The 15516-nt window shown below is 43.1% G+C and overlaps 1 protein-coding gene across 2 annotated transcripts in view; it reads right to left on the bottom strand.

The window, feature by feature from the left end:
• The window catches only part of ANKFY1 (ankyrin repeat and FYVE domain containing 1), a 98011-nt gene that overhangs the window by 5648 nt on the left and 76847 nt on the right, over nt 1-15516 (bottom strand). For both annotated transcript variants that reach the window (XM_068268503.1, XM_068268504.1), the window contains 11 exons: nt 14903-15128; nt 14682-14780; nt 13408-13561; nt 12508-12676; nt 11308-11426; nt 9295-9451; nt 8062-8262; nt 6634-6810; nt 5964-6111; nt 5619-5709; nt 3481-3605 (listed from right to left, as the gene is read on the bottom strand). In XM_068268503.1, the coding sequence (XP_068124604.1) occupies nt 3481-3605; nt 5619-5709; nt 5964-6111; nt 6634-6810; nt 8062-8262; nt 9295-9451; nt 11308-11426; nt 12508-12676; nt 13408-13561; nt 14682-14780; nt 14903-15128 (1666 nt within the window). The remainder of the gene's footprint in view (nt 1-3480; nt 3606-5618; nt 5710-5963; nt 6112-6633; nt 6811-8061; nt 8263-9294; nt 9452-11307; nt 11427-12507; nt 12677-13407; nt 13562-14681; nt 14781-14902; nt 15129-15516) is intronic.

Raw genomic sequence — 15516 nt, 5'->3', positions numbered from 1 at the left:
GTCTGATAGATGGGTCAAATAGATAATTTTCAACAGGTCCGATCTGATTTCTAATTGTTTTTCTCATCAATTTTCTGATCACTCCTATACAAAATCCATCAGAAACCGATCGGAAATCAGATCGGACCTGTCGGGAAGAATCAATAGTCCGATGGAAATTGCATGGTGTGTACCAGGCATTAAAGTATCAGTGGATCAGCAGGACAGCCAAGCAATGGCATTATTTAAAAGGAAATAAACATGTCAGCCTCGATATCCCCCTCACCTTGCTATCCCTTTAACCACTTGCCGACCGCACACTCATACCGTGCGGCGGGAAAGTGGTAGCTGGAGGACCAGCGACGCACATCTGCGTCGCCAGGTGCCTCCCTAATTAATCAGGAAAGGCCGCTCGCGCGAGCGGCCGTTTCCTGTTAGATCACGGAGCGGGTCTCCGTGAATAGCCTGCGCTGATCGCGGCTCGCAGACTAAATGTAAACGCAGGAGACATTTGTCTCCTTTGTCTACATTGAACGGCACTGCTGCGCAGCAGCGCCGTAAGGCAGATCGGCAATCCCCGGCCAAGGATCGCCGCCATGTGATCATGACATCCTGTCACAGGCTGCACAGGACGGATAGCATCCTGTGCAGCCCCGATCACCAGGGGGGACAGGTAGGAGAGGGAGGGGGGGGGGGGGAATTTCTCTGCGGAGGGGGGCTTTCAGGTGCCCCTCCCCTCCCGCAAACCTCAGGCAGGCAGGAGCGATCAGACCCGCCCCATAGGAGAGAAAAAAGGGGGGGCGATCTGATCGCTCTGCATGCACCCTGATCTGTGCTGGGGGCTGCAGAGCCCTCCCAGCACAGATCACAAAAAACAGCGCTGGTCCTTAAAGAGACACTGAAGCGAGACTAAATCTCGCTTCAGGTCTTATATATAGCAGGGGCACGTGTGCCCCTGCTAAAACGCCGCTATCCTGCGGCTTAACGGGGGTCCCTTCACCCCCAACCCACCCCCCGCAAAAGTTGGTCGTAAAATGGTCGCTGGTAATCTTCTTCCTGGAGGCACGGCTAACGGCTGCAGCCCTGCCTCCCAGCGCGTCTATCAGACGCGCATCGCCGCCTCTCCCCCGCCCCTCTCAGTGAAGGAAGACTGAGGGGCGGGGGAGAGGCGGAGATACGCGTCTGACAGACGCGCATGGGGCAGGGCTGCGGCGGTTAGCCCTGCCCCAACCAGGAAGCGCTCCCCAGCTGCACGGAGGGGGTTTGGGGGGACAGGGACCCCCGTTAAGCCGCGCTATAGCGGCGTTTTAGCAGGGGCACGCATGCCCCTGCTAGCTATGAGGTCTGAAGCGAGATCTATTCTCGCTTCAGACTCTCTTTAAGGGGGGGTAAAGGCTGGGTCATCAAGTGGTTAAGGATTGGGCAAAAATACCACTGGCTACATACGTTAGGCTATTGGAGACATACCCTCAAAAATTGCAGCAGCAATTGCCACAAAAGCTGGCTCTACAAACTATTGGATTTTGCGAGTGGACACCTGGGCACACTTGCTATATTTATTTTCACTGTTTACGTCACAATACCAGATCTCACTGAAATTCTCAATTCTCAGTACCAACTCTCAGAGACTCTGTAAAATAGACTGAATACCAAAACCAGTGAATCCAAGCAGGAGTTTCTTAACTCAGTCCTCAAGTACCTCCAACAGTCCTTGTTATGTGGAAATCCAGAGGTAATTAATCAGCTCTACTGAGTAGTGTTGGTCGAAAACCTAGATGTTCGGGTTCGCGAACGTTCGCCGAACATCGCCGCGATGTTCGGGTGTTGGACCCGAACTCCGAACATAATGGAAGTCAATGGGGACCCGAACTTTTGTGCTTTGTAAAGCTTCCTTACATGCTACATACCCCAAATTTGCAGGGTATGTGCACCTTGGGACTGGGTACAAGAGGAAAAAAAATTTAGCAAAAAGAGCTTATAGTTTTTGAGAAAATCGATTTTAAAGTTTCAAAGGGAAAACTGTCTTTTAAATGCGGGAAATGTCTGTTTTCTTTGCACAGGTAACATGCTTTTTGTCGGCATGCAGTCATAAATGTAATACATATAAGAGGTTCCAGGAAAAGGGACCGGTAACGCTAACCCAGCAGCAGCACACGTGATGGAACAGGAGGAGGGTGGCGCAGGAGGAGAAGGCCACGCTTTGAGACACAACAACCCAGGCCTTGCATGAGGACAAGAAGCGTGCGGATAGCAATTTGCGTTTTCATAAGTCATAAATTTAATACAGATGAGAGGCTCAATAAACAGGGACCGGAAACGCTAACCCATCACAGATGTTCATTGTTCATGTTAATTGGTTGGGGTCCGGGAGTGTTGCGTAGTCGTTTCCAATCCAGGATTGATTCATTTTAATTTGAGTCAGACAATCTGCATTTTCTGTGGAGAGGCGGATACGCCGATCTGTGACGATGCCTCCGGCAGCACTAAAACAGCGTTCCGACATAACGCTGGCTGCCGGGCAAGCCAGCACCTCTATTGCGTACATTGCCAGTTTGTGCCAGGTGTCTAGCTTCGATACCCAATAGTTGAAGGGTGCAGATGGATTGTTCAACACAGCTATGCCATCTGACATGTAGTCCTTGACCATCTTCTCCAGGCGATCGGTGTTGGAGGTGGATCTGCACGCTTGCTGTTCTGTGTGCTGCTGCATGGGTGTCAGAAAATTTTCCCATTCCAAGGACACTGCCGATACCATTCCCTTTTGGGCACTAGCTGCGGCTTGTGTTGTTTGCTGCCCTCCTGGTCGTCCTGGGTTTGCGGAAGTCAGTCTGTCGGCGTACAACTGGCTAGAGGAGGGGGAGGATGTCAATCTCCTCTTTAAAGTCTCCACAAGGGCCTGCTGGTATTCTTCCATTTTGACCTGTCGGACTCTTTCTTCAAGCAGTTTTGGAACATTGTGTTTGTACCGTGGATCCAGAAGGGTATAAACCCAGTAATTGGTGTTGTCCAGAATGCGCACAATGCGTGGGTCGCGTTCAATGCAGTCCTAGGCCGAAGAGGTTATAGTCTAGGGTCACAAAAACCTGTTTATTTGGGCTATTTCAATGGTAGTGATGGTGACGTACATAAATCTCAGCTATGGCCGTTAGCAACGTCTGAATTTCACGAAATGTCTCATTCCTCCTGCCACGGGCTGAAGGAAGCCCCAGGTAAGTGGATAGGGATTTTTATTTTTTTACAGGTTTCCCTGAACCTTCCCTTTAAGACATTCGCCTATATCATGTCACTTTGTACAACTTCTGTAATTCAATAGCTGATGCAGCACAATGTGTCATTCTATGTATGTGTTTTTTAAATGTATAAAATGAGAACTGCCTGTACAACATCATAGTATAAAAATGTTTAAAAACACTGCTTGATTTCAAATCCGTGACTTCATAAGGCAAATTAACATGGACTTTGTGGAGGGGCTGGGTTTTGTAAATGCAGAATGTCAGTTACCTGTGTTTCCTTCTGAGTCAGGTTTGTCAAGTGGATATTCTTGCATGCATTCTAAGAAGAGTTCAAATATGGCTGCTGCGTTTTCCTTCCCATATTGCCCCAAAATGTGCATTGGAGATTGGCCCCTAACCAACAAAAATGAACAAATTCAGGGTACATATACATATTAATAGCAAGAAAATACAAACAGGGAACTGTTAGCATTATTCCAGGTAAGCTTACTCTGCTCCACTATTTAGACTCTTGGACTGGAGCCTCTTGTGAAACAATTCTATGCAATATATCCCAGTGGTCTCAAACTTTGGTTAGCTGAAATGGCCAATATTGGTGGTTTCAGCTAACTATCTACCGCACAAATTTTTATAATTATTGATTTGTATAGTGTCAACATTTTCTGTGGTGCTATACACTTGAAATTAAAGAGCTTTTTTACGCCAAAACTCAAGTGTGTCAGGATGACTTTTTTGTACAAGCATTGGGGGACCTTGGCCTAGCCATATTATTATTATTATTGATTTATAAAGTGCCAACATATTCCTTGGCGCTGTACAAAGTAAGAAACAAACATGGGGTACATAATACAATGGTGTACACTAATATACAAGATGCATAATTAGTGACAAAATACAACAAATGATACAGCAAACAGAATACAAAATACAGAAGTGCTAATGACAGTGATAAAAGTAACATGATGAATAAAATGTATAATGATTTCCAAGACACAAAAGGGGGAGAGAGCCCTGCCCTTGCGAGCTTACAATCTAAAAGGGAATGGGGGGAAAAGAGGAGGGGTAGTATACGATAAAATTTATAAAGGCAGTGTGTTTTAGGATACCTAGTAGGAGTGCAATTTGGTCTTAGGACAAAGGGAAGTGGCTTAAGGTAGCGCATATGCTTGTCGGAACAAATTCGTTTTTAGAGAGCATTTAAAAGTAACAAAGGTTGGCGAGTGACGGATGTGTTGTGGGAGGGGATTCCAGAGAAGGGGTGAAGCGCGTGCAAAATCTTGTAAGTGTGAATGTGAGGAGATGATTCTAGAGGACAACAGAAGATCGTGTGCAGATCTGAGATTGCGATTGGGTTTGTATCTGGAAATTAGTGAGGATATGTTCCGGGGAGAGAGACTGTGGAGAGCTTTGTAGATTAGGGTTAGGAGTTTGAACTGGATACTCTGGTTAATTGGCAGCCAGTGAAGAGCTTGACCGAGAGGGTCAGCAGAGGAAGATCGAGAAGAAAGATTAATGAGACGCGCAGCTGAGTTCAGTACCGACTGGAGCGGGGCCAGTTTGTTAGAAGGTAGTCCACAAAGTAGTACGTTGCAGCCATATAAACTAAACTTTCTTTACAGTGCATTGAATAAACAGACCCTGGCTCATATATGCAATTACATTTTTCTCTCCAGTTTTCTCCTAGTAGATAATTCTTCATCTTCTACCTAAAATAACTTTTCAGCACTTTGCAATTAAAAAAGTATCAAAACGTAGGTGAAAAAGTGCTATCAAAATTATTTTGAGTATTTTCTCGGTTGCTGGGGGTTTAAAGGGCATTTTATTGACAAATTTGAAAATATCACCTAGGGGAACACTCGGGAGAAAAAGTGAATTGCATATGGGCCCGTTTCAGCACAGGGCTCTACAGCATCAAGGAGCTAGTCTGCCGGCAGTAAGTTGGTTGCATATATTCCCAGTCAACCATCTGCAGGAATAAGTCTGAAGGTGGTGAAACAGGGAACATTAGGCCTACATTTCTGATGACTTTGTTGCAGAGACTTTGTACATTTCTGATGACTTTGTTGCGCTGCCAACAGAAGGAATCCTGGAGGGGAGGAGGGGGTTTAGTCAGATGTACTAAATGAATACTTGATGGAACCCTCCTTAGTTTGAAGGTGTCTCCTAAATTTAAATCTAGAATTTTAGTACACATTTAAGCTGACCGGGGCTCTAAATGACATGGGATGAACACACAGGAATGGTAAAAGTTGCTGGAATATGCTACATTCAGACTATGTAGGTTAATCCACTGTGGTGTTTTGAAGACCACTTGAAAATTTCCAAAACCTGTACACAGAAATGTAAATAGTGGTATGCAAACACTGCAGTCGTTCTACAAATCATTATGTAATGATGACACTTTACCTTAAATTAAGTGCTTCTGCGTCAATATTGCATTCCGTTAAAAGACAGCGGATATTGTTCAAACGCCCATGCATTACTGCCAGATGAAGAGCTGCAAAGTTGCATACAAAGTAAGGTATAGATTACTTGCAATGTACTGTACAGTGCTTTGTATAGCTCTCCTTTTAAGGAGATTGTCACCATGGGTAATTAGCGTAGTTTGACTTATACAATTCTCATTTTGATTCTAAAAGCCTAAAAAACATGGGAATTCCACAATGGACATCCATGCAATATTTTTTCAAAGGACAGCAATGTCACCTTCCACATTAAACACTAAATTGAGTGACTAAATTTACTGTTTACCATTATTGCCATTTTCATCTGTGGCTGCAAAATCCACTCCATTCTCCATGAGTACAGAGCAGACGGTGGGCAGATCCTGCTGTGCTGCCAGGTGGAGTGCAGTCTGACGATGCTTGGTCAATTCATTCACCTTGGCACCTGCAAGGAGCTACCAGGGGAACATCATTAGTAATACTCCTGCTTCAGTCTAACCTTACTAAATGCAGATGTAAAAAAAACATCACTGGTTAATATTTCCTTTTTTTTTTTAAACAAAAATAATGTTCATTATTTGGTCTAATAGAAGAAAGATACACAACATTTCACAATGCAAGGAAACAGATGGACATCATTACAGTATCCAAGGATCCCCAAATCTGAGACTGTTACTGGGAAGAAACACAGCCTTCATCATGGTTGGACAAGGCAGGAATATGGACCACACAGCCTTAAATAAACAAGACTCCTCTCCCAGGGAACTCTCTCATGTGCTTATGACCCAATGGCTGAGAAGGTGTGAAGCCCAGATCAGTAGTGCAGTCTCACAGAGCGCTGATGCTGCCTCACTTCATCTCTTCTATCTTCCAATGTCCATCACTGTTTATCACATTTATGCATAATCTGTGACATCACTACATAGCTTGCAATCTGTACATTGTATGGCCCAACAGATGTATCTATGTGTACATACCAAGTTGCGGACAATGATTTCTGATCCAGCCTGAACTGCTAGATGGAGAGGGGTCAGCTTGGAGGCATCCTGCACTCTGGAGTTGACATTGGCTTGCACACTGATCAGAAACAGTACACTCTCGATGTCAGAATTCTGCACTGCCACGTGCATGAAGTTCCTTCCCTTATTATCCACCTAAAAGTTAAGGTCAAGCACTTAATGGGAAAACAGGCAAAAAGAAAGACAATCTCAAGCACAGAAATGAACATATACATAAGAGAGGGGGAAAGAGAAATACTATACTATTAAATAATTACCAATGGCTGATTTACAGCACACTTTATATACGGAGTGTATAGCTCTCTCTCATTGCAGCACTATAGTTCCATGTTCAAATCTTGGCCTATCTGCATGGAGGCTGTATGTATATTGTCTCTGTGATTTCATGGGATTCCTCCAGGCATTCTAGTTTATTCCCACATCCCAATAAACATACTGTTCAGTTAGCCAGTTGAAAAATTAGCTTTAGACTACTGTAGGGATATTACTGTTTGGCTATGGTAGGGGTTATATAGCGAGTTCCTCTGAGGGGCAGTTACTTACATAACTATCTACCAGGGCTGTGGAGTCGGTACAAAAATCATCCGACTCCACAGTTTATGAAACCTTCGACTCCAGGTACCCATAAATTGTTCTGCCTCCACAGTCCTGCTATGTACTCTATAACACACTGCAGAAGTCAGTGCTAAATACATGCAAAATAATAATAATACTATTTAAAACAATGCTATGTTAGTTTAATCCAGTGATAATTTTTCAACTGTAGGTTAACATGACTAGCTTCTGAAATGCATAAGCACTGCCCTCTTAGGAGACACAGACACATAGATTTTGTTGTTGTACGTATTTAAAGCCAGTGACAGAACTGAACTCTCCAGTGTTGGGTCACATACTAGTACAGATGTAATTATATTGCTCTTATAACCCTAAAAGCATTTCTCTCAAATCTTACAATTTACTGGTTTTGTTATAAGAGCTGAAACTTACCCCAAAACATAAGAAGACCTGTAATAAGCATAACATGCATACAGGCATGCCCAGTACCCCTAGGTTAGGGTGCAGTAAAGTGGAGGGGATGCTGACTGCAGAAGTTTACATTTTCTTATTCTGTCTTCGCAATATAAGTTTCCTTCCTCCCTGGTTCACAGATATTAGGTGTGCATATCAAAGTTGATCTATCCAAGGCACAATCTGAAGGGTGCTCAAATAATACTTGTACTTCCATCAATGCTAGTAGCTGTATGGTAGGTATTCTGTTTTATGAGCAATTCATCCTGATCATATAAGTATTTCATAATAAAAAGACTCAATGTACCCCCTACTGGATCTGAGACCTTTCCTGTGTGACAGCATCATTGCAGTGATCACTCAATAGGCACCTCTTACCTGCTCGGCTGCTCCTGGCTCCCGTTTCAGGATTGCCTCTGCAGCTTTGTTGTTTTTAAAAGTCATAGCACAGGCAAAAGGGGTCATGCCGTGTCTGTCCCGCACATTGAGTCTGATATCAGGGTGCGATATCATCAGCTGAATAATAACACTGTGCTGATTGCTAATGGCAATGTGAATTGGAGTTCTTCCCTCTGCATCCTGTAAAACAAGAGCAAGGAGTTCAAGAAAGAAAGAAAAAAAATGAACTTGAACGTAGCATAAAAAAATGAAACACTAAGGTTGTGCACAGCCTCACTACTCCCTGCCCTCTGTTAGGTAAATGATCTCCTGTTGAACCCCTCGGGATCCTTAGTGAAGCAAGGACTTAGAGGGTTTCGGTAATGTTGGCCCTAACTCCACATGGCTGCGATCCAGCTTGTGCCCTGGTGCAAAGGCCGGGGAGAGTGGTTACACCTCCAAAACCCAGAATGCAGGCAGAAGTGGGGACATCTGGGGCCAAACAGGAGATCACATGTATGTGAGGTAAGGTTGCATGTAACAAACACTGTGTATTAACAGTTGAGTGATGTTTTTACACTAAAATCAGGATGGCTTTAAACTTGCTGAGACAGAAGATCAGTATTTCACGAATAGAAGAATGATTTCATTATTTGACAGCAATTGAGCATCTATGGATGATGGACAACAATAAAAGTGGCTTAAAGCGGAATAAAACCCTAACATAATATTTAATAAAAACATGTTTAACTACTTTTTATACGCCATACGGTTATCATATTTGCATTTGTGCATAAGTATTATTATTCATTTAGAAATTATACATTCCCAAAAGTACAGTTTTTTGCTTTGTGAGCTGACTGCATTTTATTCATAACTGGTTTTATTCATTATGTATTGAAGGCAGAAATGCTTTGAGTTTCTGTCTGTGTCTAGCAGCTTCTGCACAGTCAGAGAATGTGTCACATTCCTCACTTGATACAATTAAGTAAACACAAGATAACAATCTACACTTCTGATGCGTCCACATTTCTCTGCACTGAACTTTCTAGCCCTGTGTGTAACCCTTTGAATGCTGGTCTAGTAAAAAAAAAATGCTGGTTGTATACAATATGCTGTAAATAATATTACATGCTGACATGTACATGACATGCTGGGTTTTATTCCGCTTTAATATGAATAACATGAACGCTTTCATTCTGAAATGTATTGACTTAGCTGATTGAATTATACCTGGGTATTAACATTGGCACCAAATTCCAGAAGGCACTGCACCACTTCCTCCAAGCCCCAACATGCAGCCAGATGCAACGGTGTCTGTCCATCTCTGGCCTCTTCTTCCCCTTCTCCATTTGGTCCTGGTTTTCTGGGGCTATTTACATCACAGCCACTGAAAGCACATTAACAATCCTAAGAACAGCTTTTGACACTTCATGCATATTCCATAAAAATAATTTGTACTACACTGTGCCTAATCTATTGGGTGACTCTAAATGAATCTGTGAAGAAAGGAGCATGCATGGGATTCAATATATACAGGTACTGGCATTTCACTTAGTAGAAAACCTCTTCATTCATCCATCCCACCAGTAAAGTCTGGATCAAAGTGATTTCAGGGTCCCATCAGCTTGCACCAGCATCTCTTTATACTGTATGTCCACAAAAGTATTTCGTAGAAAACTCCTGTGCCCACAACCCAAATGAAAAAATCTCACCTAAATTATCTGAAATACTTAAAGATAAACCGTAACCAAGAATTGAACTTCATCCTAATCAGTAGGATACCTCCTATGGCATTGCTGTGGTATGCTTGTCAAATCTTTATGTAGTCCTTTACTTATTTAGATTGTGTATAAGAAAGGTCAAGCAATTGCTGTTGTCTTTGTACTATGAACTCAACGCCAATAATAAATGGAAAGATTAGGTGGCTGAGTCATATTCAGCTCATCCTGATGTTTACCACAGGTCCTGCCTTCTGCAGTGAATTATAGGTAATGAAGCAGTGGCGTAGCAATGGAGGTTGCAGAGGTAGCGACCGCATCGGGGCCCTTGGGTCAGAGGGGCCCGGAGGGGCCCTCCCTCAAGCACAATATTAGCTTTCTATTGGCCTTGTGCTGGTAATAATCACTTCTTTAGATGCTTTAAATAGTAGTAATCAATAACAAACTGTTTCCCATCCCCTTCTTACACCTCTGACACTGTGGCTGTCCTTGGCAGGTTTTGGTGCACCGTATCAATTGTTATGTATAGAGTGCTTGGGGGCCCCATGTAAAACTTGCACCGGGGCCCATAGCTCCTTTGCTACGCCGCTGTAATGAAGAGAAGTCATAAGGTTTGATTTGCTAATAACTATTGCACTGTTTAGAGCAAGGTAAATGACAAGCGGTAGTGCAGCACTGCGACACTTGACTAGCGCAGCGCTACTATGTTAATTAACGTAGTAGTGGCCGCGCTAGTCAAGTATTGCGGTGGCTGTGCTGCACTAACGCATGCAATTTACAAGGCACCTTATTAGTGCACGCTAGGCTGCCGGCAGCGTGTATGCATAACCTTTACCAACCGATCTTTACCTCGCGATAGTGATTAGTGGGTCAACCCCATAGAGAGCTGTAATCCTCTGCCGTGCAAAATAAAAGATTTTTTAGGAGTTCTGCTGTAAAGCACATTGGGGCAAGATTATCTAGTAAAATGTTTACTTTAAAGGGTACCTAAAGCGAAAACATTAAAAAAAGTTAGATAGTGTACAGGGAGGCTTACCTGGTCCCCCTCGAGCTTGCGGTTCCAGCTCTGGTGCTCTCCGAACCTATTTGGCAAGGGCTTGTCAAAAAGGTTCACGCGGATGCACTCCCCTACATGTTCGAGCGCAAGTGCAATGACAGACATGAGTGGTTCGGTGCTACCGTGCACGCAATCACTGCGCCTGGGTAGTGCGGCTATGCTCGTAAATGGACAGGAGTACAGCATGTAAAGAGGGTCCTGAGGAGCAGCAGTGGTCTCCAAGGATCGGAGAAGCCTCTGGGGTTTAATTTCCCAAAGGTTCACTTTAAATGTAGCTTACAAAAGATAACTAATCCTACATCAAGACATGCATTTAATACACAGCTGTTGTTCACTGCACTAAAGGTAAGTAAATGGCAAGTAGTTTTCACATAGTATGCAATCATAACTAATTGGAAAAGCTACTCTCAGTAAACTGCATACAACCCCCCCCCCCCCCCTCCAAAAAAAAAAACAAATTTAACTAACCTTCGAATAAGGAAACAGGCGACCTGCTCTTTGTTTTCATCAATGGCTCTGTGGAGAAGAGTCTGTAGACATCCACTTGGACCGGGTCCCCAGAATGTTGCATCACATCCATGCCTTACCTAACGGAGGAAATAAAGGAAGAAGCCTATAGAGAAAATATGTGGAGTATCATTTCTATTAACTTTTAAAGTTTGTTAGCTAACCAGCTGTCAAAATGGTCTTGGCTCTATTAGTGTCACACGCCTGGAACCAGCATGTGGCAAGTGAAGTCAGAACTCTTAAAATACCATAACCGGGTGCTTGGGCAGTGACTCCCTATTTCCTGAAATTTAGGTTTCTGTGTGGCAAAGGGTGTCCTGAAAAAAAGTTTCCATATAGGGAAGGCACACAGGATGATACCTTTTGTAGAAAAAAAAAATCAAATGCTTTCCGTAGACTAGATATTACAAGGGTAAACAGATCTTGAAACCTACTGCCAATCATGTAATGATGCCATCTGCTATATTTCTGACTTAAACCAAATACAGACATGCCGTCTTTGCCAGTCAACTGTTGTGCTGCCTTAATTCCTCTGGCAGGCAGTGACAGTTCATAGACATTTGGCTCAGCCAAGCAACTTGTACATATAGCTGCAAAATGGGCCAATCAAATGCTACTTCTGCAGAAACTCTTCCATTGCACATACTGTACAGTTATGTGCATAAAATTGGTATAAACACGTGCATCAGCCTGGAATTATTTGCTTCTCATCGACCATCCCTAACGGGGAGTAGTGATGCTCAAAGTTAGATAGGCGAGGGCCTGTGTTCAGTTTGCAGCTGGATCAGAGGACACACTGAGCACATGAGAAAGATAAGATGACCTTAGGCATTTATTCATCATATGTGTGACTTGAACCATTCAGGTTTGTGACATACAGTATGTACTGGCAAAACTCAGGTTTCAATAACAACAAAAGATATACAAAACCATGCGCCCGACGCACCAAGTAATGGTACATTTGCCAGGCACGGGCAGCGCATGGCAATTTTACCCGTACTATCGCCAGGTAAGAAAGGTGTGTTGCCAGGGTACCGCACATTGCACTAGTAAAGCAATGCATGGCTGCTTCCCTGGCACTAGTACCGGTAAAGCTGCTGTGCATTAAGCCCCAGAAGTTTTAACTATTGAAAATCTACAAAATAAAAAGCCCCTACTTACCAGTGTGGAGGCAATATCCTCCAGCTCATTATCCAGTGCCAGCCAGAGTGGAGGATTCCCCTGTTCATCAGTAACAGACATGTCTGCTCCTCTTGTGCATATTGCATCCACCACTAGGGGAAGCTGGTTTTTAATAGCAAGCTGAAGAGCCGTCTCTCCATCCTGCGTCCTAAAACAAGATTGGAAATCGTTACGTATCAGGTTGTTTGTCCCTTTATCCAACATCACATGTCAAGTTACTTTGCCCTTTTAACCATTACAAGTCAACTACTATGAGGTAAAGGGCCAGATTCACTAAGGTTCTCTGACCAAGGGAGGGTTAATGAACCTGCAAATTTAGTCTCCATTTAAGAAAATGGTGTTTTATAAGTAGGCAAATATTTGCAGCCCTCACCTGAATCAGATCAGACCATAGTAAACCTTGTTGTAAGATTGGCAGAAGAGTGGTTATACAATTGCAATCGTGTACACACTTCAGCAGAAACTTTCTTTTAATTTTGTAAATAAAGCCAGGTTCTTCTGAATTTATGTTAAAAAGTTCTCATTGCCCATGTGATATTCCTCAAACGATAAAACTGAAGCTGCTGTTCCAATGTCACACACCACACCTTGACTTTTGCATCTGCTTGCTGGACACAACACACAGAGCATGCATCAGCAGTAAATGATGCAATATAATTTCCAAATGAAAGTTCAAGCCATTTATGTTTAAGGGCCTGAGACCACTAACGCAGTTGTGTCAGCTTTTCAGCAACTTATCAATGTTACATATGCTGAAAAGTGGACAGAAGCGGACACAACTGTGTTAGTGGGCTCAGGCCCTTCGTGCCATAAGCCTTTACGTTCTAACAAATACTTTTATGCATTCTTGGGGTCTATAATAAGCAAAGAGCAGCATACCTAATGTTTATATCGGCTTGGTGTTCCAGTAAGAAGAGGGCACTCTTACTATCTTGCCTCCTTATTGCCATATGAAGCAAGGTCTGTCCATCGGACATGGTGTCATTAATGGATGCTCCTGATCCAAGGAGCTGAGCAGCAATGGTGTGCATGCCTAAAGAATAAACCATATGAATTAATGTTTTAAGTACCGTAGCTTCAAAAGCATCATAGGGCTGCTGTCCCTTCTATTTCAAACCTTTTCATTAAAGTTTTTACAAGAATATATTACAGCACATCAAGCTAAGAGCAGCAGCAATGGAATAGTGTTAGGGTCACAGGCTTTTAAGTGCTTCTGTCTTTTCAAGAGTTCTCCAGTTTCAGATTGCCTTTATTCCTGACCCACCACAACCTCAGAGGTTTCAAACTGCATTATTGTGGAAACAATTTACACAAAAACAGTGAATCGATAATATCTACATTTCTACAGAGAAGGTGTAATGGGTGATGTACAACAAAGAGACACAAACAAAAGCACCTGCATGCATTCCCTCATTAATCTGTAGACACCATCCCGCCCAGAACCTTCCCTCCTCCCATGAGACTCTTTTGTCACCCAGCATGGTCACCTCCGCTCATGCCTGCATTAAGGACTTCTCACCTCTCCTTTTAAGCTCTCTCCAACAGCCTGTCTGTTATGCTCCAAGCCTGGAAACCTTTAAATGTACTTCCAAAACACCTTTTTAGACAAACTTGTAATTGTGTATAGCTAGCATTGGAGGCTCACTGTCTCATCTACTAACCTTTTTGTATCTTCCCCTACTGTCTCCACCCCACTACCCTCTAGATTGTAGGGACCCCCCCCCCCCCCCCGTGTTTATTCTGTACTTTATCATATGATCATCTACATTGGCGACGTCTCAATCTACACATCAACTATGTAAGTATTTATACGTGTATTGCTGTATGCCCTGCCTGTACAGTTTTGAACTTCTCATCTATGCTCCCCACTATTTGTTTTGTACTATGCACAACGCTACAGAACATGTTGGAGCTATATAAATAAATACATTAAAAAATATATAATAACAGAGCAGTGAGACATATTGATTATTACATAGTATTTTAAATCCCACATTCCTCCATCTACCTCTCAGAAGTATCACTGCATCAAAGTAAAAATGCTGCAGACCTTGCTTTTACTAGCTGTTGCACAGAAAGCAGTATCAATCCTGTCAGACGCTTGCTTGAAAAAGTACCTTAAATAAAAGAAATAAAAAGCACGGCCATCTTACCTGTCCATAAAGCCAGTGCCAGCACAGTTTGTTCCCTGGAATCCTTCAGGCTGAAGTCAGGAATGATTTGAAGGTTATTTGTTGCATGAAGTGCATTAGCTTTGCAGAGAGAGGGAAAACAAATCCTGTTACATTTACAATAAAAGTAACAATGTACCAGTCTTACAGAGAACACAATATGAAGTGCAATTCTTGTTTTAACCATGTGAGGGAGCTCTCACCCTTTTGTTCTAAGATGACAGTCACAACATCAGGATGGTTGTAGGCTATTGCCATGTGCAATGGAGTTTGTAAATAAGTGCTGGAATTTGGACTGGTTGCTGGAGATCCCTTAGGAACAGGTATAGCTTGCAGCGTTTGAATATTTGGGTTGGCTCCTTGCTGTAACAGCTCTGCTGTAAGGTTGGGAAGCCCATGCCGACAGGCTGTGTGTAGTGGCGTCTCCCCCTAGAAAAAAAAAGCACATTGAAAATCCAGGCAATTGAACAAAACAGGCATAAATGCACCACGTTATCAAACCTTTGAGACTACAGCAAGCATCAGATGTGCAGAGCATACTTGTGCGCAGAAAACTATCTAATGGCATCATAATACACTACCAATTAAAGCTGAATAATTACAAATACCTTCTATTTTAATAAGGAAAATGTATATTTAGCACTACCAAGTAATGTATAGTGGCTGGATAGTGTACTGGTTAAGGGCTCTGCCTCTGACACAGGAGACCAGGGTTCGAATCTCGGCTCTGCCTGTTCAGTAAGCCAGCACCTGTTCAGTAGGAGATCTTAGGTAAGTCTCTCTAACACTGCTACTGCCTATAGAGCGCGTCCTAGTG

The sequence above is a fragment of the Hyperolius riggenbachi genome, chromosome 2, assembly GCF_040937935.1.
Source record: "Hyperolius riggenbachi isolate aHypRig1 chromosome 2, aHypRig1.pri, whole genome shotgun sequence".
In the NCBI taxonomy this organism is placed as follows: domain Eukaryota; kingdom Metazoa; phylum Chordata; class Amphibia; order Anura; family Hyperoliidae; genus Hyperolius; species Hyperolius riggenbachi.
The sequence above is the reverse complement of the archived record's forward strand: the minus strand, read 5'-3'. Positions and strand labels throughout refer to the sequence as shown.